The sequence below is a fragment of the Heptranchias perlo genome, chromosome 14, assembly GCF_035084215.1.
Source record: "Heptranchias perlo isolate sHepPer1 chromosome 14, sHepPer1.hap1, whole genome shotgun sequence".
In the NCBI taxonomy this organism is placed as follows: Eukaryota; Metazoa; Chordata; class Chondrichthyes; order Hexanchiformes; family Hexanchidae; genus Heptranchias; species Heptranchias perlo.
Window position 1 is genome coordinate 72,032,378 of NC_090338.1, and position 20,884 is coordinate 72,053,261.

The window sequence follows — 20,884 nt, forward strand, 5'->3', positions numbered from 1 at the left end:
TTGTTTTTACCCAAGCAGCTACTCTGCTCTACAGCCTTGACTTTTCTCTTTTAGGCTTATAAAATTACCCTTACCTGAACCCTCCCCCATTCTTATTAGTTTAAAGCCATATCTACCGCTCTAGTTATTCGATTCGCCAGGACACTGGTCCCAGCCCGGTTTAAGTGGAGCCCATCCCAACGAACAGCTCTCTCTTTCCCCAGTACTGGTGCCAGTGCCCCATGAATTGAAACCCCTGCTTCCCACACCACTCTTTCAGCCAAGCATTTAACCAGCTAATCTGTTTGTCCCTATGCCAATTTGCCTGTAGCTCAGGTAGTAATCCAGCGATTATTACCTTAGTGGTTCTGTTTTTTAATTTAGACCCCAGCTCCTCAAACTCCCTCAGCAGAATCTCTTTCCTAGTTCTACCTATGTCGTTGGTTCCTACATGGACCACGACAACTAGATCCTCCCCTTCCTGCTTCAAGCTCTTCTCCAGCCACGAGGAGCTATCATCAACCCTGGCAGCGGGCAGGCAACACAGCCTTCGGGACTCCCGGTCGTGGCTGCAGAGAATAGTATCTATCCCCGACTATAATAACTTCTAACACTACCTACATTCCTTTTCGCTCCCCCGACTTGAATGGCCTCCTGTACCGTGGTCAATTTGCCCATCCTCCCTGCAGTCTTTGTTCTCATCCAAACAGGTAGCAAGTACCTTGTACCTGTTGGACAACGGCAAAGGCTGAGGCTCCTCCACCACTGCATCTGAGGTCCCATTAACTGCCTGACTCCGAGACTTGTTGCAGTAAATCTACCCCCTCACTCAGAGACCTGTCGCAGCAAATCTACCCGCCTCACTCCGAGACCAGTTGCGGTGAATCTCCCCTCCCCCCACTCCGAGACCTGTCGCTGTAAATCTCCCCAACCCCCTCCCTCCAAGACCTGTCACAGTAACTCTTTCCCCCCCACCGCCACTCCGAGACCTGTCGCAGTCAATCTCTCCTGCCCCCTCATTCAGAGACCTGTCGCAGTAAATCTACCCTCCCCCCGACTTCGAAACCTGTCGCAGTAAATCTCCCCTCCCCCCACTCCGAGACCTGTCGCAGTAAATCACCTCCCCCCCAACTCCGAGACCTGTCGCAGTAACGCTTTGCCCCCCCCACCCCCCAACTCTGACACCTGTCGCAGTAAAGTCGCAGACTTGTGCTCCAGAACGAGCTGCGCCTCTAGCCAAGCTGTTCCAGTACAGCTATAACACTGGCATCCACCCAACAATGTGGAAAATTGCCCAGGTATGTCCTGTCCACAAAACGCAGGACAAATCCAATCCGGCCAATTACCGCCCCATCAGTCTACTCTCAGTCATCAGCAAAGTGATGGAAGGTGTTGTCGACAGTGCTATCAAGCGGCACTTACTCACCAATAATCTGCTGACCGATGCTCAGTTTAGGTTCTGCCAGGACCACTCGGCTCCAGACCTCATTACAGCCTTGGTCCAAACATGGACAAAAGAGCTGAATTCCAGAGGTGAAGTGAGAGTGACTGCCCTTGACATCGAGGCAGCATTTGACCGAGTGTGCACACCAAGGAGCCCTAGTAAAATTGAAGTCAATAGGAATCAGGGGGAAAACTCTCCAGTGGCTGGAGTCATACCTAGCACAAAGGAAGATGGTAGTGGTTGTTGGAGGCCAAGCATCTCAGCCCCAGGGCATTGCTGCAGGAGTTCCTCAGGGCAGTGTCCTAGGCCCAACCATCTTCAGCTGCTTCATCAATGACCTTCCCTTCATCATAAGGTCAGAAATGGGGATGTTCACAAATGATTGCACAGTGTTCAGTTCCATTCACAACCCCTCAAATAATGAAGCAGTCCGAGCCCGCATGCGGCAAGACCTGGACAACATCCAGGCTTGGGCTGATAAGTGGCAACTAACATTCGTGCCAGACAAGTACCAGGCAATGACCATCTCCAACAAGAGTCTAACCACCTCCCCTTGACATTCAGTGGCATTACCATCGCCGAATCCCCCACCATCAACATCCTGGGGGTCACCACTGACCAGAAACTTAACTGGACCAGCCACATAAATACTGTGGCTACAAGAGCAGGTCAGAGGCTGGGTATTCTGTGGCGAGTGACTCACCTCCTGACTCCCCAAAGCCTTTCCACCATCTACAAAGCATAAGTCAGGAGTGTGATGGAATACTCTCCACTTGCCTGGATGAGTGCAGCTCCAACAACACTCAAGAAGCTCGACACCATCCAGAACAAAGCAGCCCGCTTGACTGGCACCCCATCCACCACCCTAAACATTCACTCCCTTCACCACCGGCGCACTGTGGCTGCAGTGTGTACCATCCACAGGATGCGATGCAGCAACTCGCCAAGGCTTCTTCGCATCCCATGAACAAATAAAATAAAAATCTATCCGACCTCCCCACTCCGATACCAGTTGCAGTAACTCTCCAACCACTCCCCCCCCCCACCCACTCCTGAAGCAATAAATCCAGCCCCGCCCCCCACTCCGAGACCAGTGAGAGTAAATATCCCCCCCCCATCCCGAGACCTGTCACTGTAAATCTCATCCCCCCCAACTCCGAGACCTGTCGCAGTAAATCTCACCACCCCCCAATCCGAGACCTGTCACAGTAAATCGTCCCCTCACTTCGAGACCTGTCGCAGTAAATCTCACCCCACCCCCCAACTCCGAGACCTGTCGCAGTAAACCCCACCCCCACCCCCCCAACTCCTCGACCGACCATGGTAAATCTCAACCCCCACCTCCACTCCAAGACCTGCCACAATAAATCTCACCCCTCAACTCCAAGACCGGTCGCGGTAAATCTCTCCCCTCCAACTCCGAGACCTATCTCAGTAAATCTCACCCCCGCTCCGAGACCTGTTGCAGTAAATCTCACATCCCCCCACTCCAAGACCTGTCGCAGTAAATCTCCCCTCCCAACACTCCGAGACCTGTTGCTGGAAATCGCCCTCTCACTCTGAGACCTGTCACAGTAAATCTCACCCCTCTAACTCCGAGACCTATCGCAGTAAATCTCACCGCCCCCCACTCCGAGACCTGTCGCAGTAAATCTCACCCCCCACCCCCAACACCGAGACCTGTCTCAGTAAATCTCCTCCCCCTTCCAACCCAAGACCTGTCGCAGTAAATCTCTGGCCCCTCCCAGGCTGGAAAATCGACAATAGTCAGGGATGAGCCTCTGTTCCACCATAACCGAATATATGAGCTCCAATGTCAGCAGGACATTGAAAGAATTCATCACAGACAAGCTCTTTTCTGTCATCACATTTAAACATTTCCTGGCTGATTTCCGCCCTCTCCAGTTTAGCAAGTTGCAGCCAACTATGGCAATGCAACTGCCACGCTGGCTCATGTCAGCTAATTCAACACTGACTATGGGTCAGAGCCTGCATGTCTGTGCAGTTCGATAAAGGAAATCCAGCGAAGAAAAGAGTGAAGCAATAGATTTGTAATGCTGTAATCTGTGGCTCAGGACATGATTTAAAGTGCAGCAACAGAAAAACCTACTCACTGATGTCAATTCTTTGTTGCAGTGGCAATGGATTCACCCGAGACACGAGCTTCGTAAGGCATGTTGCTGCCAGCAGCTGAGCATATGAGGTCTACAATAAAAAACAAATTATTTTAAAAATTAGCTACCAACATAAACAGCTGGATCCTTTCTGCCAGAAATTAGATTGCAGTGATGGCAGGGAAACAAGGACACAGAACATAAATCAAAACAACAAACATTCGACCTATAGCTTTAAGATCATTCATTACACAGCAGGCCCACGTAGTTAATGGACAGCAATCAGGGGTGGTACCCCTCCCTTATTAAAAGAGGCCGGGGCCAATTCTTGTGCTCCAACTGAATTCAGCTAATCATAGAATCTTAGAAGTTACAACATGGAAACAGGCCCTTCGGCCCAACATGTCCATGTCGCCCAGTTTATACCACTAAGCTAGTCCCAATTGCCTGCACTTGGCCCATATCCCTCTATACCCATCTTACCCATGTAACTGTCCAAATGCTTTTTAAAAGACAAAATTGTACCCGCCTCTACTACTGCCTCTGGCAGCTCGTTCCAGACACTCACCACCCTTTGAGTGAAAAAATTGCCCCTCTGGACCCTTTTGTATCTCTCCCCTCTCACCTTAAATCTATGCCCCCTCGTTATAGACTCCCCTACCTTTGGGAAAAGATTTTGAATATCGACCTTATCTATGCCCCTCATTATTTTATAGACTTCTATAAGATCACCCCTAAACCTCCTACTCTCCAGGGAAAAAAGTCCCAGTCGATCTAACCTCTCCCTATAAGTCAAACCATCAAGTCCCGGTAGCATCCTGGTAAATCTTTTCTGCACTCTTTCTAGTTTAATAATATCCTTTCTATAATAGGGTGACCAGAACTGTACACAGTATTCCAAGTGTGGCCTTACTAATGTCTTGTACAACTTCAACAAGACATCCCAACTCCTGTATTCAATGTTCTGACCAATGAAACCAAGCATGCCGAATGCCTTCTTCACCACCCTATCCACCTGTGACTCCACTTTCAAGGAGCTATGAACCTGTACTTCTAGATCTCTTTGTTCTATAACTCTCCCCACCGCCCTACCATTAACGGAGTAGGTCCTGGCCCGATTCGATCGACCAAAATGCATCACCTCACATTTATCTAAATTAAACTCCATCTGCCATTCATCGGCCCACTGGCCCAATTTATCAAGATCCCGTTGCAATCCTAGATAACCTTCTTCACTGTCCACAATGCCACCAATCTTGGTGTCATCTGCAAACTTACTAACCATGCCTCCTAAATTCTCATCCAAATCATTAATATAAATAACAAATAACAGCGGACCCAGCACCGATCCCTGAGGCACACCGCTGGACACAGGCCTCCAGTTTGAAAAACAACCCTCTACAACCACCCTCTGTCTTCTGTCGTCAAGCCAATTTTGTATCCAATTGGCTACCTCACCTTGGATCCCATGAGATTTAACCTTATGTAACAACCTACCATGCGGTACCTTGTCAAAGGCTTTGCTGAAGTCCATGTAGACCACGTCGACTGCACAGCCCTCATCTATCTTCTTGGTTACCCCTTCAAAAAACTCAATCAAATTCGTGAGACATGATTTTCCTCTCACAAAACCATGCTGACTGTTCCTAATCAGTCCCTGCCTCTCCAAATGCCTGTAGATCCTGTCTCTCAGAATACCCTCTCACAACTTACCCACTACAGATGTCAGGCTCACCGGTCTGTAGTTCCCAGGCTTTTCCCTGCCGCCCTTCTTAAACAAAGGCACAACATTTGCTACCCTCCAATCTTCAGGCACCTCACCTGTAGCTGTCGATGATTCAAATATCTCTGCTAGGGGACCCGCAATTTCCTCCCTAACCTCCCATAACATCCTGGGATACATTTCATCAGGTCCCGGAGATTTATCTACCTTGATGCGCGTTAAGACTTCCAGCACCTCCCTCTCTGTAATATGTACACTCCTCAAGACATCACTATTTATTTCCCCCAAGTTCCCTAACATCCATGCCTTTCTCAACCGTAAAATATTCATTCAGGATCTCACCCATCTCTTGTGGTTCCGCACATAGATGACCTTGTTGATCCTTAAGAGGCCCTACTCTCTCCCTAGTTACTCTTTTGCCCTTTATGTATTTGTAGAAGCTCTTTGGATTCTCCTTTGCCTTATCTGCCAAAGCAATCTCATGTCCCCTTTTTGCCCTCCTGATTTCTCTCTTAACTCTACTCCGGCAATCTCTATACTCTTCAAGGGATCCACTTGATCCCAGCTGTCTATGCATGTCATATGCCTCCTTCTTCTTTTTGACTAGGGCCTCAATTTCCCGAGTCATCCAAGGTTCCCTACTTCTACCAGCCTTGCCCTTCACTTTATAAGGAATGTGCTTACCCTGAACCCTGGTCAACACACTTTTGAAAGCCTCCCACTTACCAGACGTCCCTTTGCCCGCCAACAGACTCTCCCAATCAACTTCTGAAAGTTCCTGTCTAATACCATCAAAATTGGCCTTTCCCCAATTTAGAATTTTAACTTTTGGGCCAGACCTATCATTCTCCATAGCTATCTTAAAACTAATGGAATTATGATCACTGGTCCCAAAGTGATCCCTCACTAACACTTCTGTCACCTGCCCTTCCTTATTTCCCAAGAGGAGGTCAAGTTTTGCCCCCTCTCTAGTCGCGCCATCCACATACTGAATGAGAAATTCCTCCTGAATACACTCAACAAATTTCTCTCCATCCAAGCCCCTAATGCTATGGCTGTCCCAGTCAATGTTGGGAAAGTTAAAGTCCCCTACTATTACCACCCTATTTTTCTTGCAGCTGTCTGTAATCTCCTTACATATTTGCTCCTCAATTTCCCGTTGACTATTTAGGGGTCTGTAGTACAATCCTATCAAAGTGATCTCTCCCTTCTTATTTTTCAGTTCTACCCATATAGACTCAGTGGGCGAACCCTCGGATATCTCCCCTCTCACTACTGCCGTGATGTTCTCCCTAATCAAGAACGCAACTCCCCCTCCTCTCTTACCTCCTGCTCTGTCTTTCCTATAGCATCTGTACCCTGGAACAAGTACAGACCTGCAATCAAAAGTGGTCTAAATGGCTCAGCGTTACATTGGGTGGTATTTGCACCCAAAGATCAGGGAAGGTTTCTATCTAAATTCTTGGATAAAATGCTGGAAACACATAGCAGGTCCACCAGAATCTGAAAAAGAGATGGGTTAACAGAGTATGTAGAACCCTTCATCAGAACTGAAAGTAAGGTCTTCTCTCCACCCCACCCCACCACCATCTTTGTTTTGGTGTATTCTGTACAGTCTCAGTGTCACAGATATGAGGAAAGAGGGGACAAACTTGGGCTTCTCACCCTTGAAAAGAATTGACTGAAAGATGACCTAATAGAGTTATAGGAGGCAGTAAATGGTAATAAAAAGGTAGATCTGGAAAACTACATCAAACTAAACCATGTGAATAGGTCTCGAAGCACAGGTTCAAACAGGCAAAAGACAAATTTAGGACTGATCAGGAAGCTCTTCTTCACACCAAGTAAGCAAAACAGGGAATGGACTTCTGAGTACAGCAGTGGAGGCAAAAACCCTGAAATTATTTAAGAAATAATCAGATGCTGCAAAGAGGGGACTGCAGGGTCATTCTGAATGGTTTAACTAAGATGGACCGAATGCCCTTCCACATCTGCATTTGTCATGTAAAGGGTTCACCTGGCTTCCTTTTTAAGTTGTGATGAATAGTCTCTACCCTAAACATTAACCCATCTTTCCAGATGCTGACAAAGTTGCTGTGTATTTCCAGCATTATATGGTTTGTAATTACAGATTAACAGTATTCTGCAGTTCTTTTCATTTTATTTCTATATGCCTTCAATTTTGTGATTGCGCGAGTCGACAGTCGCTATAAATGCTCTTTGTTGAGGAATTTTCTAAATTCTGCATTAGCTTTTAATTTTAGTGAAATTAAACATTTGCGAGTCAAAGCAGCAATTGTTAATTTTTTGACCACTTAAAGGATAGTACCATCGTTTGTTTTGTTGTAAATCAGTTGAAGATCACAAGGAACCTATTCAAGAGATTAATTCAGCGTTTGAAAGATCTGTTGCTATTTATGATCTCCTATGGCATGCTGTAGTGAGAGATTCTGTGGTTGCGGTAAGGCTTGCACTTTTCTGCCTCTAATTTGAAAGCAGTCTGGTGTATCCATTCCAAGTTTAGATTTTAGGGATCCAAAATGTATTTCCTTCCGACAAATGCAAGTGTATCAGAACTTTTATAAAGTTTAAAAACAGTCAGCTTACTTCAATCATTCAGGGACATTTTTCAGAATGCATTGAAACCACAGGAATGTATTTTGGATTTTGGAAGTCACCAGCTAAAACGGCAGGCTCTGAAATTCCTGGGTCCCCAATGTGCTGGAAGAAGTGTGGTCACCCACCGATATCAGTCCAAGAGGGAAAGATCTCTGAGCGCATCATTACCACAAACAATCCTCAAAAAAAACCATGGGCAGAGACACGCAACATCAACCTTTATAACAGTCTTACAAGTAGACTGTTACTGCTCTTCAGCTCATCGATTTTGAGCTGCATAGCAATGACTGCAGTAAAGACTAAGACAGATGGGGGTGGGGGGGAGGGTCTTGTTGGCTGCCTTCCACCTGCCCTCCCACTAGTGTACTAACAGAATGGGAATAGCCAGAGATGTACAGCAATCAAAACCACAAACCTGTGAAAGGCAGAGATACAGGCCTAACCCTGATTCAGCAGAACAGTGGTACAGGTAGAATAATGCTCTGCACTGCACTGCTGCAAAACTGGAGACACAGTCTCAGCTTTCTCTCAGATGTCATCAAAGTTGCCCGGTTTAGTACCATCCGTATGTACTAACATGAGGTGGGTGTTTCAGAAGCTGCTCAGCAGTATCACATAACTGATTGGCTAGGAGCTTACCACAGGACAGAAACCTCAAGAATCCTCCTAAAGTGGCACAAAGGCCTTGAAGGGAATTATTTACCAACAGCTACACTCTTCTCCAGGTAGCTTTCACATTGCCAGCAATGCCTTGTTAATTTTGGACAAATGAAAATGCAACAAAACTTTGCTGAAAGTTTTTGAGGAGACCACAATAAGAAAATGTGGACATTGTGCTTAAGGGTAATTAGCAGTGATTGAACGACTTAAAGTCAAAGGAATTCACTGCCATTCTCAGTCCAACAAATTAAACAAACAAAAAATCCTACCACAAAGTATGATGTGGAGATGCCGGTGATGGACTGGGGTTGACAATTGTAAACAATTTTACAACACCAAGTTATAGTCCAGCAATTTTATTTTAAATTCACAAGCTTTCGGAGATTTTCTCCTTCCTCAGGCAAATGTTTCAAGATCTCCTTGAAGCCTACGCATTTATACCCTTTTTTTCCCTGTTTGTTTTTTTGTTGAATGTGTATTCGGAGGTTCTGCAGGTAACACCTCTCTGTCTGAACACGGTGATTGCCTTGGCAACGGGCAGTTGCAGGGGCAGTCTGTAAACACCATGTATTATTGTTCAATATGTATAAATGCGTAGGCTTCAAGGAGATCTTGAAACATTTGCCTGAGGAAGGAGAAAATCTCCGAAAGCTTGTGAATTTAAAATAAAATTGCTGGACTATAACTTGGTGTTGTAAAATTGTTTACAATTACCACAAAGTATAACACTGCTCTCAATTAATTGCACATAGTTACCAGTGAAGCATACAGTAGAACATTGTTAACCTTGAATTTTCTACACTCAAATTCAATCTGAAGTACTGGACACTGATCTTAAAATTCAAGGGCCCTGATTTCTCCTTTCCCCCACCAGTCACAGTACACGCGTAGTGACCTAATGCCGGCCGTATTAGCAGGCTCAGGTCATTAGCTTAAGCCCAACATACCCCAGGCATGGGAATCCAATCATCCCTGTGGACTGAAAGGCCTGCAGTAGCGGTAATGGCCACTGGCGTCAGGGCCTGCTGTCCATGAACAGCAGCTGGAAGGTTTCGAGATCAGAGGGTCCCCCTGTAAAAAGAAAATACCTCTTACAGCTATATGGCCTTGCTGCCTGTCCCTCTCAGTTCCTCTGACCACTCTCCAAATGGGTGACTACCGAGGCAGGGAGTCACGTTAGTCGTTCCAACTTAATTTACAAGGCCACTCCAGGTAAAAGCACTCTACTCCCCAGCCCAAATCACCAGGAACTCCCAGGGCAATGTAAAATGGCCAGAGACCAGGCATCATGAACCTCCGCCCCTTTTTTCCTCTGCTTTGCAGCTGGGAACTGAGTGTTCCAAAAAGGCAAAGCAAAACAAAATCTGCTCCAAAATGTGTAATGTTATAGGGCCTGTTAACCATTAGTTATTCATAAAGTCTCACAATTTTCCATAGAATGTTTAAAAATCCAGTGAAGCAGGAAGAAGAAATTAAGGGAAAAGAATTTATATTCTCTGCTTCAACACCAATTTATGGCAGAGAATTCCACATTCTGTTCACCCTGAAATATTCTTTTTGTGTGTGTGTGCCTCACTCTCTCCCCACCCACCCCGGATTAGTCGGACCCTTCTCAAACCATAATTACAGCACAAAAACAGAGCAATGGAAACAATCTATTATTCTTCAGAATCTTGAAGTCCTCTTTTACCCCTGAACCTTCTCAGTTCTCATGAACAAAGCCCCAACTTCAGTCTCTTCATATCTGTAACTCAACAACAATGACTTGCATTTATATAGCACCTTTAGCATAGTTAAACTCATCCCTGGTAAAATCCTAGTGTATATTTTCCACTGTTTTTACATCCTTCCTTTACTGTGCTTTCTACATAATTCATGGTTCATAAAGCAGAATTCGCCTTCCAGAAAGGATGTACAGGCTTGTCTATTTTTCCCCTTCCTCCTCCTTCTGCCAATTCTCTCCTCTCCTCCACCCCTGAAAACGTTCAGTTCCCTGGGATATGGTTCTTCAGATGTCAGACACCCTCCAGTACCTCATCCAAGTGGCCAGTCTTCAGGTATAATCCAAGACAGTAAGTGTTCACAGACTAAGCCAAACACTGGGAGCATCAGACTGAAATCTGATCCTGTCCTTGCTTGATGTCTACACATTTGTAAACAATTTTACAACACCAAGTTATAGTCCAACAAATTTATTTTAAATTCCACAAGCTTTTGGAGGCTTCCTCCTTCGTCAGGTGAACGGTGTGAAATGTTGTAAAATTGTTTACAATTGTCAACCCCTGTCCATCACCGGCATCTCCACATGATGTCTGCACATGCAGAGCTCTAGCAGGGGCCACTGGTTAATAGTAAGAAGTAGGAACCCTGGTTTATTTTTCCCCCTCCTAACTCAATGGCAATTATAGCACTCCTACCATTACCCCAGCTGAGATTTGCTAACTCAGCACAGACTGGGAAAATCAAACCTGGGGCTCCCTGGTCTGTGTAAGTCAGCTACTGCTTAACAATTGGATCGCTATTCTGGACATTCAGCACTAATTGGCAGAATAAGTGTGAAGTGATGTATTTTGGTAAAAAAAACAGCAATAATTATACATTGAAAGGAAGTAGGCTCGGTTCTGTGAAAAGCAGAGGGACTTGGGGGTACAGGTTCACAGAATGTTAACTGCAAGGCTGTAAAAAAAAAAGCTAATGGGATTCTAGGTTTTATCTCAAGAAGTGTAAAATATAAAAGCCAAGAGAAAATGATGAGCCTATATAACACCTCAGTTGGAGTGCAGCATTGGGCTCCACAGTGTGGGAACTATATTGAGGCTTTAGAGAAGGTGCATAATTACTAGGATGCTGCCTGGTATAAGGAAATACAAATATGAAAAAAAAGAGTATTTTTTCATTAGAACAATACAAATTATGAGGTGACATACGTATTTAAAATTATGAAAGGATGGGACAGGGTAGATAGAAGCAGTTGAGGGGTCAAGAATGAGGGGCCACAGATACAAAATTAAATGTAAGAGATTTAGAACAGAGGGCAGGAGAAACTTCTTCACACAGAGAGTTGTGAGGCTGTGGAATTCACCAGGGTTAGTGGTGGAAGCAGAGACTATGTCAACATTGAAGATTAGATTGGATAGATGGATGAAGGTAAAAATTGGATAGATGGATGAAGAGATATGGGAACAGGGTGGGTAAATGTGATCAAGAATATTTGCTCGCATGGAGGCTAAACACTGACACGAACTGGTTGGGCCAAATGGCCTGTTTCTGTGTTGTAACTTCTATGTATTCCTATGCCTCATTCAGAGACACCAAGGGATGAATGGTGTGGAAAATGGAAATGTTTTATTTTGATCAGTAGGAAGCGTTAATCTGACATTGAGCAGAGTGTGTTGAGCTTTACTTTAACCATGCTGTAATTGAGCTGGGAGTGCTTAAAGTAGATACTCGGTGTCCAAAATAAAAAGTACTTCATTCTCAACACTTATTGACTCAGACACACAAAGAAAAGTCATCATGAATGTGTTATAGCACAGGACAAAATACACTATGATGGAGACTGACAAAAAGAGCATATTATATATACAACAATTTAACATACTCAATTAAAAAAAAATTGGACCAGCAGCATTAGTCACTTTTTTCTGACAACTCTTATGGCTCTCATCTGAAAGAGCTCAAGTGTTACTGCACGCCCTCAAAATTTTATGATCTCACACAGTGCTAGGAGTACATGGACACTGGAAATAAGACATGCTTTTTAGTGATTGGCTTGCCTAACATTGTTGGCAATTGTAAACAATTTTACAACACCAAGTTATCGTCCAACGATTTTATTTGAAAATCACAAGCTTTCGCAGGCTTCCTCCTTCCTCAGGTGAATGTGGAAATGAAATCCTCGAACCTTTCGCATTTATAAATCACAGAACAATACCTGGTGATTACAGATAGTCTTTCCAACTGCCCGTTGCCAAGGCAATTAAAGTGTTCAGACAGAGAGGTGTTACCCACAGGGCCACCGAATATACAAACAACCAAAAACAAAACAAAAACAGAGAGAGAGAGGCAGAAACATAGAAACATCCAGAAGGAAGAGAAAGACAGCAAATGACCCGTTATATTAAAAACAGATAACTTTTGTTTGCTGGTGGGGTTAAGTGTAGCGTGACATGAACCCAAGATCCCGGTTGAGGCCGTCCTTGTGGGTGCGGAACTTGGCTATCAATTTCTGCTCGACGATTTTGCGGACTACACAGTGTGCTGCTGAGAGTTTGGTAAGTGTGGGAGATTAAGGGTTAATCTCTTTAAATCAAGTGCATATTGCTTCAACTGTTTAAGTTCAATTTAAAAGTTTAAATTTTTAAGTTTCTGTCAGGCTTCAGCAGAGAGAGCTGCTGTAGCAAGTTAATTGGTTAGCTAGATTAAACTGGTACCTGAAGGTGGGGCAGGCCTGACTTATCTGAGTCACAAACTGTAGAAATACAGGGGCCTGTCAGTGCGGACTACACAGTGTGCTGCTGAGAGTTTGGTAAGTGTGGGAGTTCGGTGAAGTGGGGGAAGGGGGTGCTGCTTTGCCTTGCTTTTCCGAACTTTTCCCGCAGAGCGGCAGTGGACCTGAGAGTCGAAGACTGAGATTGGGGATTAAAAGCAGCAGCAGACCGACAACAAGAGACAACTACTGTGCGACATCACAGGTGAGGCAGGAGAGTCCGAGAGGTGAGCAGAGTATAAAAGGGGAGACCTAGAGCGGGAAGAGAGTCTAAGGCAAGTCATGGCAGCACAGCTCGCACCCGTGATATGCTCCTCCTGCACTATGTGGGAAGTCATGGACACTACCAGTGTCCTTGGCGACCATGTGTGCAGGAAGTGTGTGCAGCTGCGGGTGGATTCACTGTGGAGCATCCGCGATGCTGAGACTATCGTGGATAGCACGTTCAGTGAGGTGGTCACACCGCAGGTAAAGAATACGCAGGCAGAAAGGAAATGGGTGACCGCCAGGCAGAGTAAAAGGACTAGGCAGGTAGAGCAGGAGTCCCCTGGGGCCATCTCCCTCTCAAACAGATATTCTGCTTTGGATACTGTTGGGAGAGATGGCTTATCAGGGGAAAGCAGCAAGAGCCAGGTTTGGGGCACCACGGGTGGCTCTGCTGCAGGAGGGGAGGAAGAAGAGTGGCAGGGCTATAGTGATAGGGGATTCAATTGTAAGGGGAACAGATAGGGAACAGATAGGCGTTTCTGCGGCCGCAAACGTGACTCCAGGATTGTATGATGCCACCCTGGTGCTAGGGTCAAGGATGTCACGGAGCGGCTGCAGGGCATTCTGGAGGGGGAGGGTGAACAGCCAGTAGTCGTGGTCCATATTGGTACCAACGACATAGGTAAAAAAAGGGATGAGGTCCTGTAAGGTGAATTCAAGGAGTTAGGAGATAAATTAAAAAGCAGGACTTCAAAGGTAGTGATCTCAGGATTACTACCGGTGCCACGTGCTAGTGAGTATAGGAACAGGAGAATAGACAGGATGAATGCGTGGCTGCAGGGATGGTGTAGGAGGGAGGGATTTAGATTCCTGGGACATTGGGACCGGTTCTGGGGAAGGTGGGACCTGTACAAGCGGGACGGGTTACACCCCAGCAGGACCGGGACAAATGTCCTCGCGGGGGTGTTTGCTAGTGCTGTTGGGGAAGGTTTAAACTAGAGTGGCAGGGGGATGGGAACCTGAGCGGGAAGTCAGAAGGGAATAAAATTGAGAGCAGCAAGAGAGGGGAAGACCCAGGGGAAATCTACTATACAAATAGTACAAACAGTTGTTCAAGAACAAGTGAAAGGGAAAAGCATAGAGCAGCGGAAAGAAAGTGTACTTTAGGCACTTTAGGTACTTTAGGCACGACAGATAAAATGAAAACTAGAAGGCGTAAGGCGATTAACCCAGCATCAAAGCTGTGGCAGGGGGTTGGGAACCTGAGCAGGGAGACAGAGGAAAGCGTGTCAGGAAGGGACAGAAGGTATGGAGTAAAAGGTAAAGAGTTAAAAAAGGAAAAAGCAGGAACTAAGTGTCACAAAACATATTTGAAAGTTCTTTATCTGAATGCACGTAGCATTCGTAACAAAATGGACGAGTTAACGGCACAAATAACAACGTATGGGTATGATCTTGTGGCCATTACAGAAACATGGCTGCAGGGTGACAACGACTGGGAATTAAATATGCCAGGGTATTTAACAATCAGGAAGGACAGGCAGGAAGGAAGGGGAGGTGGGGTGGCTATGTTAATAAGGGAAGGAATCACTGTAATACAGAGAAAAGATATTGGGACAAAGGATCAGGATAATGAAACAGTTTGGGTAGAGATAAGGAATAATAAGGGGCAAAAAACACTCGTGGGCGTAGTATATAGGCCTCCTAATAGTTGTAACTCTGCTGGAAGAAGTATTAATCAGGAAATAGTCGGGGCATGTAATAAGGGAACAGCTATAATTATGGGGAATTTTAACTATCATATTAACTGGACAAATCAAATTGGGCAGGGAAGCCTTGAGAAAGAGTTTATTGAGTGTATTAGGGATGGATTTCTTGAGCAGTATGTAACTGAACCTACAAGGGGGCAAGCAACCTTGGACCTGGTCCTGTGTAATGAGCCAGGATTAATTAATAATGTCCTAGTTAAGGATCCCCTTGGAATGAGTGACCATAACATGGTTACATTCCATATCCAATTAGAGGGTGAGAAGGTTGGTTCTCAAACAAGCGTACTGAGCTTGAATAAAGGAGACTATGATGGTATGAGAGCGGAATTGATTAAAGTGGACTGGGAAAATAGATTAAAGGGTAAGACGGTACATGAACATGTGGTGTTCATTTAAGGAGTTATTTTACAACTTTCAAAAAATATATATTCCACTGAGGAAAAAAGGGTGTAAAGGAAATGACAGCCATCCGTGGCTAAGTAAAGAAGTTAAGGATAGTATCCGACTAAAAACAAGGACATGTAAGGTAGCCAAACTTAGTGAGAGGATAGAAGATTGGGAAGTCTTCAAAAGACAGCAAAAAGTAACTAAAGGATTGATTAAGAAAGGGAAGATAGATTATGAAAATAAATTAGCAAAAAATATAAAAACAGATAGCAAGAGTTTCTACAGTTATATAAAAAGAAAAAGGGTGGCTAAGGCAAACGTAGGTCCTTTAGAGGATGAGACCGGGAAATTAATGGTGGGAAACATGGAGATGGCAAAAATGCTGAACAAATATTTTGTTTCAGTCTTTATGGTCGAGGACACTAAGAATATCCCAACACTGGACAAACAGGGGGCTCTGGGGGGGAGGAGCTAATACGATTAAAATCACTAAGGAATTGGTACTCAGTAAATTAATGGGACTCAAGGCGGATAAATCCCCTGGACCTGATGGCTTCCATCCTAGGGTCTTGAGGGAAGTGGCAGTTGGGATTGTGGATGCTTTGGTAATAATTTTCCAAAGTTCTCTGGACTCGGCAAAGGTCCCGGCAGATTGGAAAACTGCTAATGTAACACCCTTATTTAAAAAGGGTAGTAGGCAGAAGGCTGGAAATTACAGACCAGTTAGCCTAACATCTGTGGTGGGTAAAATTTTAGAGTCTATTATTAAGGAAACAGTAACGGAATATTTGGATAAACATAATTTAATAGGACAAAGTCAGCATGGCTTTACGAAGGGGAAGTCATGTCTGACAAATTTGCTTGAGTTCTTTGAGGATATAACGTACAGGGTGGATAAAGGGGAACCAGTGGACGTAGTGTATTTGGACTTCCAGAAGGCATTCGACAAGGTGCCACATAAAAGATTATTGCTCAAGATAAAGAATCACTGGATTGGGGGTCATATTCTGGCATGGGTGGAGGATTGGTTATCTAACAGGAAGCAGAGAGTTGGGATAAATGGTACATTCTTGGACTGGCAACCTGTAGCCAGTGGTGTTCCGCAGGGGTCGGTGCTGGGTCCCCAACTCTTTACAATCTATATTAACGATTTGGAGGAGGGGACCGAGTGTAACATATCAAAGTTTGCAGATGATACAAAGATAGGAGGGAAAGTGGAGAGTGAGGAGGACATAAAAAACCTACAAGGGAATATAGACAGGCTGGGTGAGTGGGCGGAGATTTGGCAGATGCAATACAATATTGGAAAATGTGAGGTTATGCACTTTGGCAGGAAAAATCAGAGAGCAAGTTATTATCTTAATGGCGAGAAACTGGAAAGTACTGCAGTACAAAGGGATCTGGGGGTCCTAGTGCAAGAAAATCAAAAAGTTAGTTTGCAGGTACAGCAGGTGATCAAGAAGGCCAATGGAATGTTGGCTTTTATTGCTAGGGGGATAGAATATAAAAACAGGGAGGTATTGCTGCAGTTATATAAGGTATTGGTGAGACCGCACCTGGAATACTGCATACAGTTTTGGTGTCCACACTTAAGAAAAGACATACTTGCTCTCGAGGCAGTACAAAGAAGGTTCACTCGGTTAATCCCGGGGATGAGGGGGTGGACATATGAGGAGAGGTTGAGTAGATTGGGACTCTACTCATTGGAGTTCAGAAGAATGAGAGGCGATCTTATTGAAACATATAAGATTGTGAAGGGGCTTGATCGGGTGGATGCGGTAAGGATGTTCCCAAGGATGGGTGAAACTAGAACTAGGGGGCATAATCTTAGAATAAGGGGCTGCTCTTTCAAAACTGAGATGAGGAGAAACTTCTTCACTCAGAGGGTAGTCGGTCTGTGGAATTTGCTGCCCCAGGAAGCTGTGGAAGCTACATCATTAAATAAATTTAAAACAGAAATAGACAGTTTCCTAGAAGTAAAGGGAATTAGGGGTTACGGGGAGTAGGCAGGAAATTGGACATGAATTTAGATTTGAGGTTAGGATCAGATCAGCCATGATCTTATTGAATGGCGGAGCAGGCTCAAGGGGCCGATTGGCCTACTCCTGCTCCTATTTCTTATGTTCTTACTCTTCCTTCCGGATGTTTCTATGTTTCTGCCTTTCTCTCTCTGTTTTTGTTTTGTTTTTGGTTGTTTGTATATTCGGTGGCCCTGTAGGTAACACCTCTCTGTCTGAACACTTTAATTGCCTTGGCAACGGGCAGTTGGAAAGACTATCTGTAATCACCAGGTATTGTTCTGTGATTTATAAATGCAAAAGGTTCGAGGATTTCATTTCCACATTCACCTGAGGAAGGAGGAAGCCTCCGAAAGCTTGTGATTTTCAAATAAGATCGTTGGACTATAACTTGGTGATGTAAAATTGTTTACAATTGTCAACCCCAGTCCATCACCGGCATCTCCACATCATAACATTGTTGGGACAGTGTGGAGGAGCTCTGAATTGTATCAGGTCCATGCCGGTTTTAGGACCGATTTTGGGACTGCTCAATCGCTGGACAGAAAGTAGAAACATTCCAGTTTTCTGGCATGGCTAACGGGCACATGAACACACAAGAATAAAAATAGACTTACTGTTCCTTGTTCCAGTAGGAGCTGGCACTTGCTAAGACACTCTGGGCTCTCAGTGAGCTCAATCAAGGCTTTCTCTGCTTGCAATCGCTGGGCTGGATCTGTGGCCTCATAAAGGTGCTTACATAATATCTCCAACTGTGCCAAATCCTACAACATCAACAAGTACAGTGTTAGAAATCCAAGACTAAAGAACACTTCCACATAGATGCTACATTTCTTTTGCACCTAGATGCTTTCAAAATGTTGCTTTCAATATTTGAAATTAAAAATATAATTATCTCTTGTAAAACTGAATTGCCTAAAACCCAAGATGTGAACAAACTACAGTACACTATAAGCACAGTCCATAACCCAATTAATATTTTTCTAAATAAAAACACACAAACTTTTTGTAAGTCACATACTTATACAAAACAACCAACAAGAGCTATGAAAATATTTTACACTGAAATAGCATTTGTGTCTGGCGGTTGCAAAGATATAACTGGCCCTTGCTCTCAATCACATCTTAGTCAGTAATCTATTATTGAAACCATTTATCCAAACAACAATATATATAACCCACAACACCATAGAAATACCATGACAAAGCAGAAACAAACATACCAATAAAGTCAAATCTTAAGTCAAAATAACCAGAATAAAGAATGTCATAAGCATCACAATCATTGCCACCAAGCACTTTGAATATGTATTACTCTGTAACATTCTTAAACTCAAAAACATCATTAGACTAACAATTCTACTCAGAATGTGTAACGTCCTAATTTTTTTGACTTAGATATTTAGTCCCTGAATGAAGGATGCCTTTATAACTTGTCAAGTGTGTTATTTGTCTCATGGACTACCCATTCTATTTAACAATTTCACAGGTGCTGTCTTCCGATATGTTAGTGGGCAAACATATCACGTGGCATGCTAGTGAGCCACAAAGACCCGGGAGATCCCAGGTTTCATCCCAGTCTATGCAGAATTAAAACTAGTCTCACCAAAAAAGTAGCTGTGGAGACTCACCAACTGGCCTAAGTATCACTAGGCTAAGGGAGGGTAACTAGCGTTCCATTCATGATCAACATGCAGTTCCTCTCACATGTAGAAATGCACATGTAGAAGTTTAGTGACGATACAATAAGGCACAGCTAGGATTACTGACAGTGTCAAATATAATCCAAACATCCACTGTCTGAAATCACTTACAAAAAATAGCCACTTAACTAAGATACCAGAGGACTCCCAGTACCTATAGAACAAGTCACCAACTTCGGGGAGAGGAGCAAGAAAAGCAATATCACATGCAGCAACCTCTCTTCATTCCACTTACGAGATGCATTCTCACTCATGAAATAACATTGATATCTTGTTGTTCCCAACTGTATAGTTGATGCCCGGGGGTGAGTATTTTTTTCTGTTAAGCACCATCCAGCATAGCTTCATAGACTAAATGGTGCAAATCCCAGCCTCACATCTAAGGGATTCTATACCACTGTCTTAAAACTGATGACATCAAAAGGTGTAGCAGTTAAAAAAAAAATCATTGCATGTAAATGAAAATCAGGATACTTGGCAAATGACCAGCAGCAATCCCATTTTAAGGTACTGACAATAAACCAACTGCTCCAGCTTCACTTTAGCTGAATCCCTCGATTGGATGGATTCCTGCTGTGTAATGCACCGTGGATAATCCAGTGTAGTTTAGGAGTGAGGATAACTGGTCACCTCATGCACAATAAACTGGTGAATGAGTTGCGGTCAGCCTCCTGAGTAAAGACAGCACTTATAAATCTAACTGCTGCCAGTACACATACTATCCATGACAGACACTAAAAATCTAATTCATGTCTTTCTAACAACCAACATAAAGATGTAAAAAGCATCTCTACAATTTCTGGAATTTAAACATTAAATAAAAACACATTTTCGGTGAGTGATAAATTGCTGAATGAGGCAACGAAGTGAAAAGAATATTGTCACTGGCAATGAATATACTGTCCACGAGTGATCACATCAGTCCATTACGGAGAACAACCTTCAGGTTTCTATTTTTTTATTTAAACAAATAACTATTTTTTAAGATTAAATCATAAGCTACAAAACGAAACATTCAATAGTAGAATCATAGGCTAGTATCCAACCTAACAACGACAGCATCATTACAGTTTGGATTCTCTCCAACGCCCTTCGTGTTCACAACAAAGAGCTTCCATAAGCAGAGCACAGTCTCCAATGATAATCTTATTGATGATGTGCCACAAGACTAATAGCTAGCTTTTTCTGCTGTATTTTGTAGCAGACACCGACCGCAAGGGCTGCCCACCAAGATCTTGCGTCAACTACGAAAGGTATTAATATTACATTGACAGATTGAATCGTAGACTAAAACTAACAGTCAAATTTAATTACAAATGAAATACTTACTGAGACAGGACCACACTCAGGAGATTAGCAAATTGGTTTATTCCATAAACTGCTAATTTTTTGGCATTCTATTCCAGTAACTTTTGAACTGAGTTTCTGATGCTATATCAACAATTGGAACCTTCTAGGCCACCTCTATGGAAACAAGCAGTCAAAACAAGCAACTGAAAATCCTAGGACTGTGATCGAGATAGTCTTATCTTCCTTTAAAATGGAGGTAGGCTTCTTTGAAAAACAGTTTCTTTCTCAATTGCCAAGCAATCGAAATATTCAACATTTCATCACATAGATAGGATGTGAACAGCAGTCTCTTGGTTACCTCTAGAGAGACATTTGCTCGGGACACCTGCCCACAAAAGAAAACGGCCTAGAAATTTGGGAGAGCCCATTTTTACTTATCCTGTGCACAAATGAAAAGGTCCAATCAGCCCCGGATATTGGGC

General features: G+C 43.9%; 1 protein-coding gene across 3 annotated transcripts in view; it reads right to left on the minus strand.

Annotated features, from left to right (window-relative positions):
- Positions 1-20,884, minus strand: part of LOC137332605 (ran-binding protein 17-like) — a 686,121-nt gene that overhangs the window by 640,866 nt on the left and 24,371 nt on the right. For all 3 annotated transcript variants that reach the window (XM_067996561.1, XM_067996562.1, XM_067996559.1), the window contains exons 2-3: positions 18,027-18,173; positions 3,538-3,628 (exon numbers count right to left, since the gene is read on the minus strand). In XM_067996561.1, the coding sequence (XP_067852662.1) occupies positions 3,538-3,628; positions 18,027-18,173 (238 nt within the window). The remainder of the gene's footprint in view (positions 1-3,537; positions 3,629-18,026; positions 18,174-20,884) is intronic.